The sequence below is a fragment of the Teleopsis dalmanni genome, chromosome 1 (genome assembly GCF_002237135.1).
Source record: "Teleopsis dalmanni isolate 2A chromosome 1, ASM223713v2, whole genome shotgun sequence".
NCBI classification, from domain to species: domain Eukaryota; kingdom Metazoa; phylum Arthropoda; class Insecta; order Diptera; family Diopsidae; genus Teleopsis; species Teleopsis dalmanni.
The window spans coordinates 175,652,302-175,670,138 of record NC_051846.1 but is presented as its reverse complement, the minus strand read 5'-3'; the positions used below and the strand labels follow the sequence as shown (position 1 = coordinate 175,670,138).

The window sequence follows — 17,837 nt, the reverse complement described above, 5'->3', positions numbered from 1 at the left end:
AAAGCAGGGCTTTTTTTGTGGAATAAACGTCAAAAATATTCAAGTCATTTTTATTTACAGCGTTGCCAATTGTTGTTATTTTTTATATATTCAAAGTTGACAGACTTTTACAAAAGGTTTACACACGCGTGCGTTACGCGTGTTTGATTGGTAACGGCTCTAAATATGTACTTATCCGTTTAAAAGATGTTATGAAATAAAATTTATGCAAACGTATAATAAATCTAAATAGAAGAATTTCTATTTCGATTATCCGAATCTTTAATACCCCCCAAACAAATAATTTTGTTAGAAGTAAGTTATTTGCGTTACACATACAAAATATTTTTTGTTGTATATTAAATTATAATTTAACGTTACTTCTCATATTATAAAATATATTGGTTTATAAAAAAAATAAATTAATAAGGTTTTATGATTAAAGAACGTATCAAAGCGTATATGAGTTTAGAACAGGATTAAAAGCTAAACTGACATTGTATTTAATGATTTTCAAATATAATTTCTATTGTTATATGTAAACTAAAATTATCAATACATAAAACTAAAGACTTGTTACGTTGGTTAAAAATATCATAGCAGTTTACGCTATCATATTTAAAACATTTATGGGTTAAACGCTATAAGCGTGTAGGATTAAGTCACATTTGCCATACAAAATCCACACAAAAACATACAATAGTGAACAAAATAAACACGTCACTTTTGTCTTGTTTTCTATTTGCTTTTGGTTTTTTTGTTTTATTGTTCGTTAGATTTAAAAGTTAAAATGTGAATTAATTAAATAATTCTTAAGGCAAAATTGATTTGTAGTATATATAAGCCAAAATTTATTTATAAAATTTCCTACATTTTTTACTTTTTACAAAATTTATTATGAAGGGTTTAACAATTATTGTTTTCAATAGAAACGTAACCATTAAGAATTATAAAGACAAAAAATTCAAATATAATTATTAAAAGAATTAAAATTGGTTAGTTACGTCTTTTATTTAGCGCAAAATGTTTCTAAAATTTGTTGTATGTTGTATAAACTATTAAACACTATTTAAATTTAACCAGTTTAAAAAATATTTAAGAGTTTTTTTAAGTATTTATAATATATCAAATCAAAGTATCAAAACTGTAAAACTATATTAAAAAATTAACTACAGATTTAAGGGCATAAATAGGTTAAATTATTTACCACTGCTGACGAATCTGAAACATTATTAACAAAATTTTCTAAACATTTTACAAATTGATTTTAATTAATAAATAAAAAATAAATTTTATTTTTATAATATTTTCATTTATAAAAATAAATTTTGATATTAAAAAAAATATATATATGATATTAAAAATTCTTTTTCTTATTACATTACAATTATTTATTTAAATTTTCTGTTGCAAACTAACAACAACTTATTAAATGTTAAAGCTTGTATGTTTTATTATGTTTCCAATACTATTTTACTAGAAAATGTACCATCATCAATTTAAAATCAATCAATTGGAATCATTCGAATTTTACTATTTATTTGTAATTATAAGTAAATAGTTGTTAACTTCAAATAGCATATTATCAATTTATTTTTGCTTCTTTTTTTTTTTTAAATAAAGGTTTGACTTAAATGCATACCATAAGGGCGCGTTAAACGGAGTGAGCGTAATATAAAATGAACCCTCGCCGAACTGATGAGTAAAAATTTTACACAAATAATAAACAAAATGATGAGTACGTTACGCGCTTACAAGAAGAAGAACTGCTACAACAAAAGCATTGCTACAACAGCAATGGACTGCAGGACTTCTCTTTATTTTGTATGGTACGCATAATCGTGTCCTGTGTATAGAGGGTGTGACCGGGTTAAATGCAAAAATTTTCATAGTTTGTTCGATGCTCAGAATGTGAAGTCCTTTTAAGCGCAGTTATTGTGCGGAAATTAAATAAATTTTATTAAATTATAAACAAATATTGTGTATTTTTGAAAATGCGGAAAATAAAATAAAATCCCGTTGCAGTAAAGTTCGATTAAATAAATAAAAATGAAATCTAATGAATATAAATAAGTGAATAAATAAAAGTAATGATAGTGTTTGATTTTTAGTGAGAAAAATATGTACCTATAGTAAAAATTTTACTACGATTTTTTTTGCAATTAATTAAAATAATAAGAAATAAATGAAATAGTGAAATATGTTTTGTTAATATATATAAAATTATAGAATATTTTTTTTTAACGATAATGCAATTTCGAAATGTAAAAAAAATTAATATATAGCAAAAATGCAATGTTAATTTTTAATACATCAAAAACTAAAATAAGGAAAGAATAATTTGTTTTACAAATGTGAAATATATAAAATATATAAAAAATTGCAAAAAATAAAAAATAAAATAAAAAAAAATTAGAAGTTGTGCAATTTGTGTGCATTGAATAATTTAAAATTAAAATTTGAAGTCACTCCCTGTCTGCTATAGAAAATTTTAATTTCTATTGTACACTGCTTCTTTTACTTTTTTGTATCGACGACCTCAACACTGCACACTACACCACCAATACATCGCACTGCCATTGCCATCCTACCACCCTCCCACCCGTACTCGCAAACTCGTTAACCCTCGTGTATATGTATGCTGAATGCACGACCATACTCGCTCGTCAGGCATAAAGTAACAAACAGGAACAGCGGGAACACTTGAGTATCCCGAACTTAAAAAGGATTTTAATCAATAAGATACACATAAGCACTTGCCGATATAGCAACTGTATAACAGGATAATTTTGCTTTGCTTTTTGTTACTGTGTTTTCATAACTTTGTTTTTGTTTGCTTGCAAATTTTGTTACTCTCAATGTGAGTATGAGAAGTAATAATAAACAATACTAATATGAAGAGTAAGAGAAAGAGAGTGAGAATGAGAAAGAGAAATAACACAACACCGTTATTTATGTGGATTTTAGTACCACTCGTAACTTAAAAAATAATTTACATAAGATAAAAATAATTAAATAAATTGTTTATATATATTTTTTATTATTAACATTTCTTTTTTTCCTAAATCTTTTAATAACAATTTGTTTTATCGGCAACTCATTTATTTATACCTTCTCGCTGCGCTCTCTCATATTTTCATGTGCATTAAAAGTCCCGGAAAATGAGAATTCGTTACCAACATGCACTCCATAACGCACACACATATCTAAACATTAATAAATACATACACAGAAACACACTATAATCAAATTATGCTTTTACGTTATTTAATTTTACGAAAGGGTTCCCAACCAAGCAGACAAACGTCCTAGAAACGAAGTGTTCTCGTAAAAGTGCGGTTAACCAAAAAGGACATGCAATTCTTTAACCGACCTGAAGCAATGAAATAAATTTCTTCTTTTTTAAACTTACTATTCGTTGGACAAAGCAAACAAAAGTGTCTCGTCGTTGCGCATAATCATATTTACACAGCACATAAAGTGCATTTTCTTTAACTGCATAATACTGTTAAAATAGCTCATACTACAAATAAGCTTGCCTCACATAATAAGATAATAAAAACCGCACATAATAATAACAAAAAAAAAATCATAATAAAATATGCAAGATGAATGTGATAATAGCAGCCCAAGGGTGCGACGACACCAATTAAGGCTGTCAAACCATTTTGCAAGTATCATTTCTAAGCTGTGCAATGAAGCTGTGCAGTAGACAACTTCAAACAGGACATTCATCAATAAACCCTTCTTTTCTTATAAAAGAAAATACACATAGCACATCACAATCATAACAACAGACACATGCTTGATTTTTGTTCTTGTATATGGACAACAACATTAAACATAACAACAACAACAATCGAACAGAGATTCAATGCTTCTGACAACACGAGAGTTTAGGGCTTTTTAGTGAGAGCTGCATTTTAGCAACTTCCTGAAATGTAACAATTAATGTGGGCGTAGAGTAGCAAATTCCTGCTTATATCTTTTTCTATTCAGTGTATGCAGGGTTTAGTATGTGAGTGTGTAACATGTAAGATGTAAAAAAGCTGTGCTTAGGGCAACATTAAGTACAAAGAAATAAAAACATAAGTTGAAGGATAAATGAATGTAATGTACTAAATTTTTTTTAATATATCTTTGGAAGAATGGAAGTTTTGATGTTTGTGGTGTGTTGTTTTGAGTGTAGTAAATTGCTGAATTGTTGTCTAAAGCATACTTGACATACTTCCGCTGACTTAAGACTTTGTTTAACTTTAAATGAGTTTACTTGTATGTGAGCTCCGTTGACGTTCTCTGACTGCTATAGGCGGATTGTTCTTTAAGATACAAATATTCTTCAAATTTTGAAATATTTATAGGTTATGCCTGAAAAATATAGTTTCTTTTATGAGGTTTACGCTAGATATAATAGCCAATATGTCAATCCAATAGTCACTTCATTCTAGTAGTGAGTGAGTTTTATTTCCGGTACCCGACTGGAGATATTAATGTGGTACAGCGATGGTCCGGGCCAATAGCTTCAGCTATCCTGGCGAATGGAGCTTGGTATCTTTAATGATTATTCATTTACTTTACTTTAATGATCTTTAATGAGATTATTGTGTGGGATCCGTTTAAAACTGAAAGTTACGCGAAAATACTAAGCGTATTCAGAGCTATTAGATAGTGATCTCTCACTATTGGCACCAATGCAATCCCTTAGAATTCCAATGAAAGCGTTTATCGGCGCATTATAGTGATACGTGTGTTAAGAACAACGTGGTGTTAAGTTTAAATAGCAGGTAATCACGTTAAAAAACCATGGACTCTGTATTTTGACTGTGCATTGGCAATTAGATTGAGATGAACCATATATAAAAACTTATTTTTGAATGCAATAAAGTCTTAATAATGATAAATATGTTATACTTTTAACACTTGTTTAAATCAATGGATAGATTATTATTTTTAACTACTAGTTAAGAATGATCAAATATCTAAGTAAATCCTATTACCATCTTTGCACAGCGGTTAACGATGAATTATTCTATTATAAAAATAGAAATAAAAAATTATTTTATTATAATGATTAGTTAACGTCAACGTATTTAACGATTTCTTAGTTAAATTGAGAGACTGATTAATATTTTATGTTTAGATTATTGCAATTCACTTGACAGATACAGAGTAATATATACAATGTTTCATACAAAAATCATACAAAAATATGCTATAGAGTTCAATAAGTCAATGTGTAAAGATAGTATTTTAGACAGCTGCCGAAAGAATTTAATTCGTAATTTATAGAAATTATAATACAATACCAATATATGGAAATAATTCACTTCAGCTTGTGCTACATTATAAAAGTATTTTCTTTAATATAGTTTTTATTTAGCGTTAATTTGCAAAATAAATAAATAAAAGAAAACTATCAAATTTCATAAAAATTTCGAGCAATCCATAAAAATCGCTTGATCAGCAAATTCACTAGTTGACTAATCTAATCAGAATGTTTCCAGCTAATATTAAGGGTACTTAAAGTCAACCGAACCTGAAAAAACAGGGCCGATGTTGTGGTGTAATCCATTCTTTTAAATTTCTAAAATATTATTTGAATTAATTTATCTTCATAAATGAAATTTATTTGTAAAAGTAAAAGACAATAAGAATGACTTAAAAGTAGGGATTAAATAGATAAAAATAATATAGTATTTTCTTCCAGACTGGCAAAAATATAGTCATAATTATTTATAAATAATAAAAAATAAGTGGGGAAAATATAAACTGTAAATAAATATAGCAGTTTTAAACACAGTTTTGTTCGAAAAAAGCAACTGTAATGTAATATTCCATATTAATAAATAAGTCAAGTGAAACTACAATAAAAATATCAAAAAAGCGAAAATAGAAATTAAAAAAAATGGAATATGAATACATTTTTTAATAAATTTAAACAAACAAATTAATTTTTTAACATTTAATATATGAAAAATTAAAGTAATTAAACAAAAAAATATAAACAAGCAAAATATTATTATTTTTATTAAATGATCTCATCCTTATGAAGGTTATTATTTTATTTTGTTTCTAATTACGTGCATTACAATATAAACAAAATAAGCGCCATATTGTTTTTCCAATTGTCAGAATATTTGCTTCATCAGCTGATAAAATTTCAGCAAATTTTTTAATTGAACTAAGGTTAACAAGATTTATCAGAGTTTACAGAAAAGTAACCGAGCTTTCCTTAACAAACACGATTACTTAGTTCAGATTTTAAAAATCTGCGTTTGATTAAAGAAAAATGCAATAATATTTTAATTGATTCTACAAGAGTTTGAAAATACGTTTGCGTCGGTGAAATTGGGTGGTATATGTTGATGAGATGCTTTTAAACATTACAAAATTCTAGAAGTGTTGTTTTCTTCAATTTCAGTGTAAAATGTTTGTGAGTTTTGAAGCAGTAACAAATCGTAACAAAACAAAGACTTTCTTTGTTTAAAGTTAATAAAAAATAAATATAAAATAATTTGAAAAATAAAAGTCGTAATATAATAGAGAGAAACTTTGGTAAAGATGGGTGATTATCACGAGTACACCGACCAGTACAAAGTACCTGTGATAGCAAAACTATTGCATGCCTTGCCGCATTACAATATTACATTTCACAGAATTAACAGCACTTTTAGACCAAACGATGAAATCTATTTGGAGGTTAGTAATAACTAATTATTATTAAATATATTATTACAATTTATTGTGCATTTCACCCACTAAATAATAAACATTATAAGTTTATGTTTGACTTTAAGGAATCAATATCTTTCAGAATTTTTTGTTATCAATTAATTATTGTTATAAATGAAGCAAAGATATTAAAAGTCTTTTTCAAATTTAACTTATTACATAAATATTTATGTAAGAATTCAAATTAATATAGCATTATGGTATGTTCATATTAATACAATTAACACGAGATAAATGTGTAACAAAGAGGTTCAATATTTGTAAGTGTAAACGTAGTATGAATATGGGTTTACTCGTTACATTCAGTTTTAATATGTGATATATAAAAGTACGGTTAAAAAGTATTTGGTATTACATATTTGTAACACATTAGTCAGAATGAGAGTGACTTCCATACTTTTCAGCAAAACCCATATTTAAAAAACATTAGTGATAGTTATTTGCACGTTAGTGATATATTTTTTTTCTTCTTAGGTTGACATAATATTGCACAATCCCACATTGTGCAGTATTATTTAAACCATTTCTTTCAGTTAATCTGTATTCACTGTCCTTCTCAAATACTATATTTCCATGGTTCCTGAATAGGCGAATTTTGAAGTTAACCATATTTTTTAAGGCAACCCTTTCTTGTTTACCTGATAGGTGTAACCTATAGTTTTTATTTAGGTATATATAGTATTGTTAATAGTTTAACTTATCTTTTCGATAGTAGTAGAAGAGTATACTTCGGAAAATCATTTCCGTAATAAATTTTTGTATTTTTGTATCAAATAAACTTCCTGCACCTGTAGTACAAAGCACTCCTGCCAAGCCATATGCATGATATAACCCGCCTGCAATGAAGCGATTTTCGTTGTTTAATGCAGTGGTATATAAAGACAGGAAAGGAGATTCTTTTAACTACCACCGTCAAAATTGTGGGTAAAAGGAATAAAAGACTGTAAGGTACTCACCACTAGGAATTATTAGCTGATCAGAGCACTCTGTCTTAAATCTTTGTTCACAAAATGTGTCTTAACGGCATTTACTTGTTTTACTTAATCGGCTTAGTAGCTCCTCAGTGTGAAATACAAGTATTTCGAACCAAAACTCTCTTGCTGAGAAACTCTCTCAGTGGTTAAAAACTAATATATAGATCTTATTTATTAAAAGTTTAAGCGTGAAATCGCCCAACAATCGATACTGCGTCTAGAAGAGTTCTATTGTACCAGTTTCACTATTGTTTACATAAAGCCCCTTAAAGCTTTGTGAATATATAGTACTAATCTGGCTTAATTTATAGTACCTCAGTGAAATGGTCTAACATTTACGTTGGTAGCTATGAAATATATCAGGTAAATTTTCTGAACCTTGGATTACAGTCATTCTAAAATATTTTTATTTTATATACACCATAATATATTTATTTACAAAGAAAGAGAAGATAGTTTCACTTAATAAAAAACATTTAATAATGACATGAACATATTATACTGTCATTGGTAATTGGTATATATATTACCATAAACATATTAAAATTTATATATATTTTTAAAATAATTAAATATTTTTATTCATTATGAAAAAGATAATTTTACTAAAAAATAATATTTTACTTTAATCAAAAAAAATTATTTTTAATAAATTTTCTTTACTTGTGATGTCCTTATGAAATTCCTTTGAAAATAATTTATATTTCAAGTGCATTATTTCAACTAATTTCTATCCTTGCAGAGCTTGGGCATTTTGGGCTCAGTCCCAGCAGCGTTGCTCATCATTTCCCTTCTGGGACTGCTTTTGTATTTAATGACTCGATGTTGCGACAGAAAACCGCGACCAGCGCATTCAATAACGAGTCTGAAAGTTGCCCTATCCATCGTCACTGTGATGTGCTGCGCAGCAATTGGATTGGGTAAGTTCACATAATTAAATAAAAGAGAAAAATGCCATTTAGGACCAACCAAGCAATTTAAGTTGATTAGGCTAAAACATTTGTTCAGTAACTCCGGGATCCTATGGGTATTCACTTCTTGCCATGAAATAGTAAAACTTATGCTAGCGTTTAAGTTTACAAAATGCAAGACTAATTTTAGTTTTTGTGTTAATTAAAAAAGTTTGATTGCTTAACTTAAATAAAATTTATTACTTTTCTTCTCGCATTATAACAAGTTCCTTGAAGAAACTTTTATATAAAGAAAATGTAATTATTTTAATTTGGCAGTAATATGAAGCTTAAAATATAGAATTTATAAAAAAAATCCTTTAGAAGACATTAATAGTTACATTGTAAAAGCTTATAATACCAGAAAAGAAATACTAGTAATTATAAATAATATAAGACTAACCCACTTAATTTAATATCCACTTAATTAACATTAATATTAATGTTTAAACTTAGGTTTTCAATAGAAATACTTTTTGTTAGCATTTTTAATTGATTTTTTGATATTTTAGTTCTGTTAGCTGGCACTTTGACTATACATGTCAACACGTTTTAATATATATGTTTAAACGAAGTAAAGCTTTGATTGCATGTGTAATAGAAGTGAATCCTTTAAATGCGTTATTTATAAGTCTTGTCTTGATTATTTCATTAAATGATGATGGAGAGTTTTATTTACTTTTATTTGTTTAATAAGATGGTAGTTAAAGCTTAAGATATACGTATACGGAATTAACAAAGTTCAAGAATTACTTATTTGTTTAAACACAATTTCTGTAAATGCTATAAACTGAGCAGCATCATCTGAGGGACTAACCGATTACATATGCAACAATCCAACACCGTCAAAGTTGGTCCGTTCATTAAAGCCCACTCGGTGTATAGTACTCCACACTTAATCAATAATAATAAATCGATAATATTAATCATCGATATAATTTATTATATTTATTAAATATTTAAAAATTTATACGATAATTTAGAAGAGCGTTGCTTATTTTAAATCCTTTCAAAGGAGCAAAGTTAGTACTTATCTTGGGCTGCATAATGTCTTATACTGATTAGTCGAATGGGTTTACAGGTGCTGACTATATTTATATACATATACATATATCTGCTGTTAGCTGGCACTTTGACATTTGTCTGCACTAAATATATTTAAGCTAAGTTGAGTAATTAGTTCAAAATTTACTTCTTATTTATTTGGAATGTTTTTTGGAATATTCAGAATATTCTCTACTAATTAAAAAAAATTTACAAAACGTTTAACACAGGACTTTATGGCAACGATGATCTACACAATGGTCTCTTGGAAGTTTTAACTGCTGGTCGTAAAGTGGACAACTTAGTAACCACAATAAGGAATCAAACTCACATTCTTGAGAATACACTAAAGAACCGCATAAGACCGCAATTGGTAGAATTGGCTGATATATTTGATCAACCAGTGTCTAACCAAACTGCATTATCTATATTATTTGTTTCGCTCAATATTGTGCAAGGCAATGTAACACTCGCTACTAATGCGGCTGGTGATATAGGTCGACCACTAATGGGTATTTCCATGACACAATATTTAACGGTAAAATATCTCTCATTACATACTTTCTTCTAAAATTTATAATAAAATTGAATTACAGCGTGGTGATCAATGGGAATTGATACGTTGGCCAGGTACTGTTGCAACTCTGGCCTTACTGCTTGTATTGTGCGCAGTTTTACTGGTGGGCGTGGCTCGCCATTCTCGTTGTGCACTCATACTATTCAGTGTTTGTGGTTTATTGGCAGTAACCGGATCATGGTTAATGTCTGGCCTCTATTTATCATCCTCAGTTGCTGTTGGAGATCTTTGCATTAATCCAGCTGATTTTCTTGTATCAGCTTCGCCTCGTGATTTACCAACAAATGTGTTACTTCACTACACACAATGTGAACCTGGTCACACTAATCCGTTTACTCAACGTTTACGCGAATCTCAAAATTCTTTAAACAACGCTCGCAGCGCCATGTCTACAGTTATGAAAATATCTTTGGTTCTCTTCAAAGCTTCAGGTTTACAACCGAAATTGGGTGCCGTTAATGCAGATTTAAATAGTAGCGAACGTTTGTTAACTCAATTAACGGCTCTTGTTGATTGTAAGGTTGTGCATCATAATTTCCTTGCTGCAGCCAGAGGTCTCTGTGAGGGTGGATTATTGGGTTTGGTTCTGATGCTCATTGCTAGTTTCATAGCTGCAATTTTGCTCACTATTATGGTTTGGGTCGATTCACATACCTGGATTTATATAAGAAAACGCAATGACTATGCTCAAGTTGATGAACCGTCTTACATATCTCATCCAGCTCCACAAAATCATCAGCAAATGATGAATGCTGCGCGCACTTTGCCGCGAAATCACAATGGGTGAGATTATCTATTGTCAAAGATTTGTTTAAATTCCTCTTTAAAACTTGTTTTCAGGCACTTTAGTCCACCCGTTATAAGTGGTTCCCATACCTTACAACATCCCTCGAAGAGGCAGCAGCACGAAATGATGGCGCACGCACATATGCAGCAGAACATGAGGGCTATGGGCACTCATACCTTAGGTAGATTGCCATCGCACAATCATAGCCCCACCCACATGACTGGTAAGTTACATAATAATTAAATAAATTTATTTAATTGGAAAATTGTAATTGTTTAATATAATTATTTACTTGTTTTGATTATGAATTATGAATTTTTACTTACAAATAATTTTTATTTTCTAGGCCCTAATAACGGTAAATATGCTACATTAAGCAAACAATGCAAAACTTTGGAAGCAAATGATTTTTACTGAAAATCATCAGCCTGTAGCGATCCCACACGAAGTCAACCGTCAACACAGCAACAGATGCCACCACAACCGATCTACTGTCATCATCCACATCCCCATACACATGCAGCCGTTGCAGCAGCTGTTCAACATCAACATGCTATCTATCATCAGCAACAACAACAGTATGGTACCTACACAACAGCGGCACATCATCAGCAGCATCACATGGTACCGCAACAGAGCCAAATTTATCAGCAAATACCAGCTCACATCCCTGCACAACTGGCTCCAAATGGTAACCCACATTCCATTTATCAGCCATTGGTGGCTGTAAGCCAGGGTTCTATATACGTTTCTAATTTGGCTACAATGAGACGTCAAAACTCACAGGGTCATCCACAGATAGCAGCTCATCATCAGCCGCATCCACATCCTCAACATTCGCAGCCATCACATCAACATCCCTTACAGCAACAGCAACAACCTCCACCACCGCAACAGCAACAGCAGCAACAACAACAACAGCAGCAACAGCAACAACCACAACATCAACAGCAACAGCAACAACCAGTACATCATATTAAATCTCCACAAGATACAACGGAAGTGCCGATTTCAAGTAGCATCGATTCTGTTCTGTACGAACGTGACAAGCAGATCTATAAATGCTCAACTCTACGTCAAGGTGGAAAATTTGATCCAAAATATAAACCATCGATTTTAAATTGCCCTCTACCTGAAATACCGAAGGATGCCGAAACGCCTCCAGTTGAGTCTATTTATCAACAACAACAGAACTATTCAAAGTGAGTTCAAATAATTGAAGTACAATAATCAGAAGAGTGATATATATCGAAAGAAAAAAATTTGAGATTGAAACTTATATTACTACAACTTTATAAATTTTATTAGTGACATGATATATAGAAGCAATTCTCACTTTATTCATTTTAAATACAAAACTATAAAAGATGAATAGGTACGTTAGATTGATTTAGTAGTATAAAGTTAAATACCAACAGAACTATTATGTATTTTGATCTTATTTTGATCAATTTCTTGGTATCCTGTAACACTCTCCCGTAGAGTGATACTTTACAGTTTATTTAATTCATTATTTCAGTTTCTTCTATACCGTTTTCTTGAATCTTACTTTGTTGCATTCATTATCTTCGTCTCTAATATTTACAGGCCTCCTATATTCTATTTGAATAGATTTGTGTATTGAATAGATTGAAGTATTTACAGAGGCAGATAAAAAATGGTTAATGGTTCAAGATCAGGCGTTTACTTTAACTATTTTGATTTTAAAATATTATTCTGCCTAAATAATTGCATTATAAAATTTATGGTACTTATCATCTATATAGTCTGTTATTTTATCGTTATCTTAGACTCTTTGACAACAAGTTCAGCATATTACAGCTCTAATAGTAAGATATTTATTAAAGTTATTTCGATGGTTCTCATATTTTATAAACTAGTGATGGAGTGTAGACGAAAAAGAACTTCTTTAATACGGATTATTGTCTTTTCAATAATTCGGTCTTAAATAACTTTTACAACCATTTGGATCAAAATATGATATTATAACACTTTATTTTTTTAATTAAAACAGAATGATCCCTAAGATCAAGGTAAACTTAACCATTGTATTTCATTTTTTCATGTAAAGGTACTTCGTATATAATCGTTGGACAAACGGAAAATTGTGACATGAAATATCTTATATTTAGGTTAGGAGTTTTTTATTACGATTCCTCTCTCAATTAGGCTAAATATTTTTCGAAGTACAAATGCGAGGGCATGACGATTTACATAAGATTAACTGGAACCGCGAATAGTCCGCTGCCTCACTTTAAAATTCATTATATAGTATTTCTAGCTTAAAAATGACCAAATGATGGCTTTTAAAGAACCATCTAGCTGAATATTATACGCGTTATATCTTCTTTGATTTCTATGAATCAACCCTAAAATTAAAAGGCTTGGTAGCTAATTGTCGTTCACTGGAGGTCTACATTTACCTATGAAATGTCATATATTAACTTTATTTTATACTTTATTTTACTTTATTTTATACTCTTATACAAGTACTATCATTACTTATCATGTATGGTATCAGAAAGTGATTGCAAGTCAATGGGATTTAATCTTAAAGTCTTAATATATGACATTATAATCGAGTTTTGGTTTTTCTAGTCTCTTAAATAATAAAAAATGGAGAGTGTTTGTATTCTATAGGATTTTTTTTTTGCTATGGAAGTTTTTTATTCCATAGCAAACAAAGGTTGCTTATTATAATTGTATATATAGAGTAGTAACATAATTAATCGAAAGTGTTAATTTTTTATGAAAAAAAGGTTTTGGTATTACAATGGTATTAATTATACCATACCCCTTAAGTTTAAGCTGTATGAAAGTAGTAAAGCAGAAGTTTTTATATAATATATGGGATTTGATTATGAAGTTCTAATATGTTGTATCACAATCGATCTTAAGTTTGTCTAGTATCTTCGGTAGCAAAGAAAAAATATTTTTTAAAGAATACAATATTAATAGTATTGTACCCCTTATGATAAAATTATATGAATGTTTTTAAGTAAACATGATCTATAAAATCTCTAATAATTTATAAACAATAATCTATAAATAATTTATAAAATAATATGCGTACATGTATACATACATATACATTACATATATAAAATTTTTTATATATATTATATATACAATTTTTTTTTTGAATTACTGAACCTTATTTATACGAGTACTATTTTAAAATATTAAACAATTTTTTGTATATATAAAATTTTGACTTTGGAAGGAAATTAGACAGTTTTGTACCTCTTGGTTTTTTAATTTTACTATATATTTAATAAAATAAATTTTTTATGTATTTAAAAAAATTTTAAATTTATATAATATAATCTTCTACTTATATATATACCTATGTCTCTTCTTTTTATCTTTATATATAATTCATAATTTTTTATCTTAATATAGAACTTTACAAAGACCTCCAATGAAGATACCACAAATGAAGGCAATTCCACCACCACGAATTGGTACACCAACTTCCCCACCTCGAGCTAATTTAAATGGTGTTCAAATGCAGAATGGACCAATACCAACAACTACAACAGTGACAACTATTGCTCAAAATGTCGATTCACATCGAACAAATGATGATACATCGCTGCCACCACCACCACCAATGGAAACGTCAATTTCTTCACCAAACAGTAAAGCCAATAATATTATGAATCATAACAACAACAACAATAACAACAACAACAGTAATAGCAACAATGTGAATAGCAACAATGCAATGCCATTACAAAATGGCAGTTCCTCTAACAACATGGAGGATGATGATGATTTACCGCCACCTCCACCGCCAGCACTTAATGACGAATCCAATTATGCGGTGACGGAACTTTAAAAAACCACAAAAGAATAAACAAAACAAAAAACAATTAAACAATTTCTTAGAAAGGTAAAATGTGGAATTAAATGATTAATGCTTTGATTATTTTTTTTTTTTTTTACTTCCAATTACAGTTGACAAAAAGTTGACAAAAAGTTGACAAAAAAATTGATTGTTTTTAGGTGAAACGTAGGAATTAAATGTTGATGTGTTAGCGAATTTTAATGCATTTCAAGCTATTGTTATATATATATAAATAAATAAGAAAAATATTCTTAATTATTAAAAAAATTATTAAAAGATTAGTTGCAGTTGCATTCGTTTGCGGCTTTTCAGTAAAGTTAAAAAATTTTTAATTTATTTTAAAATGTTTTTAACTTCTTACATAGAAGCAACAAAACAATCTATAAGTTCAACGTTACAGGCTGGAAAAAGAAACGATTTTTGGAATAATTAAATTTAATTAATTTTAATTTTAATTTGCTAAATTAAAAAGAGTGAAATCAAAATAAAAACAATATAAAATTATTAATGATTAACGAGAAAATTATGAAATCACGTCGAATTATTATTTAATTATTTTATGTAAAAACTATACTCATTATAGATCGCAGTTTACTCCTAAGTAGTGTGATAAGTTCGAAAATGTAGGTTTGTGTGCGTTGTAGTTTAAATATAGTATAATTATAATATATATTCATATAAAAATATATATATATAGTATATATATATTTACTGAAATGAAGAAATGAAGTATAGTTAAGCATGCACATACATACAAGCGCATAGTCAGTAGGTTCTTCCAGTTGTATCAGAGATGAGAGGCATTTATTCGTGTTTAGTAGTGTTCAAGATTCCTAGTTCATTCGATATTTAGTTATCATAATTTTAGAATCATTTTCTTTTAGACATATACATTAAAACGAACCGAAACACGATACATGCATAATACATACTACATTTACATAGTTACAAACAAATCGGCACTGTTCTATAATCTTTAGAATAGTCCTCATACATATAATACAAACATATATGCATACTTATATACTTAAAATTAAACACAAAATCTACACTGCTTAAGATATTTGTAAATATTTATTCTAAATTATTATACATGTAATTTTTTTCTTGTAAATATATTATATTTTTGTTGGGTGTATTTATATATACATATATATATTTATTATTATATATTTATTATTATACATTTATTATTATATATTTAGTATTATTATTGCTATTATTATTACTAAATTATATACACAGAAATTTTATAACGAATTACTTACTATACATGCATATAAATATAAACTTAAAACTGACTACATACTATAAACATATACCTATATGCAATTTATTACATTAAACATTATTTCGGAAGTCAATTTTGAGAAATAAATTTTTTTTTTATTTTATTAAATTTTATATGTATGTATTTCGAATCTTTATGGACAATTTTAGATTGATAAGCTAAAATATCTTATCAGAGTCTTATTATTTATCTGAACGGATATATATAGTTTATATTTTTATGTGGTGCAATTCCGAAATCCAGGGTATACCAATTTTACAACAGATTTTAGTAGAGTTAACTATTTTCAGTAATTTTTTTTAGTAAGCCAGTAAAACTAACTTCTCGAGATATCGAGTTTTAAAGTTAAAAACTTTTTTAATTACTGATACTAACAAAAACTGCACATGCCATCAAAAACCTAATCGTCGCATAGCAAGTAGACACTATGTTTTCGAGACACTATATCTCGAAAACTAAACTATATCAACATATAGCGTAATTAAAAAAAAATGGTAAAAATTGCTATCTTTACTAAAATTCGTTTATAAATGGGCTTGTCTAGAAATTCGGAGTCGTTCCTTTTATGTATATAATTGTGTGTCCCATTTATGTAGTAAAACAAGTAAATAATATATAACAAATAACAAAAAACGAATTGAAATATATAAATTATATATAAATATAAGTACTATATTTATATATTATAAATAAACTAATCTATTAAATTGCAGTTCAGCTGTTCAAGGAAGAAGAAATTAAAGCTATATTATATTTATCTTATATATATGCGTAGATACCATATGCTCAAAAAAGTGGTGTTATAATGAAATATCATCTGCTTTTACGAAACCCTTTCCTAAGATAATAATGCGTTAATATACAAAAAGTTAGATCATTTATTGGATCATTAAAGTTGATCCTCAGAGTCAACAAAGGGTTTTAGCCCATTGTGTTACTATATAAATTTCTAATAACATGTTTCCACTTGCCTCATTTCATCGGTTTTGCTTATTAAGGCCGTTAATGAAGATAATTTACCATACAATATGCTTTTATATGAAAAAGGTCATTATAAATAAATGAACTGATTTAAGAGAAGAAATATCGTATACAACTCATTAAAATAAATTGCCAACAAGAGAAATGATCATAATTTGAAATATTTGTCATATATTTTATATGTAAAATGTACAAACAAAGCTATTTCATATGCATAAATCAGATAATGCCAATGGATACAACCAAAACTTTAATCCTTTAACGTAACGCTAGTTACTTGAAAACATTTATTTGAAGAATAAATAGCAATTATGTGCAATCAGTATAGGTTTATATACTGTTTAAACGTTCTTTCAGCACAGACATAGCTCACCTCGGTGCCGCTTAATATATAATCTGCTAGAAATCTTTTTCCCAGCAGGCTTTGCCATCGGTGTCTACCGAACTTAGTTTCTGTAACTACGTCTACTTCCAAATACATCGTATAGAGTTCATGATTGCTGTGTCTCTGGAATTGCCCTTTCTTACATATGGGGTTAACAATTCTTCGTATAACTTTTCTTTCAAGGGCGATTAAGAGGTCAAAGTCTATGTTTTGGGTTCATATGTGAATACTGTTAAGATCATTTTGTTATGCCGCAATAGCTCAGAAGTAGCTCGGAAATTTTCTGA

At 28.6% G+C, this 17,837-nt stretch overlaps 1 protein-coding gene across 1 annotated transcript; it reads left to right on the top strand.

Annotated features, from left to right (window-relative positions):
- Window positions 1–6,540: 6,540 nt before the first annotated feature.
- LOC119670319 (protein tweety-like) lies at window positions 6,541–15,191 on the top strand. The gene is made up of 9 exons (XM_038080533.1): window positions 6,541–6,678; window positions 8,428–8,605; window positions 9,910–10,217; window positions 10,276–11,039; window positions 11,097–11,266; window positions 11,390–11,401; window positions 11,471–12,245; window positions 14,446–14,938; window positions 15,004–15,191. The coding sequence occupies exons 1-8, from the start codon at window positions 6,541–6,543 to the stop codon at window positions 14,882–14,884; spliced, it is 2,784 nt and encodes a 927-aa protein (XP_037936461.1). The 3' UTR covers window positions 14,885–14,938; window positions 15,004–15,191.
- The last annotated feature ends 2,646 nt before the right edge of the window (window positions 15,192–17,837 follow it).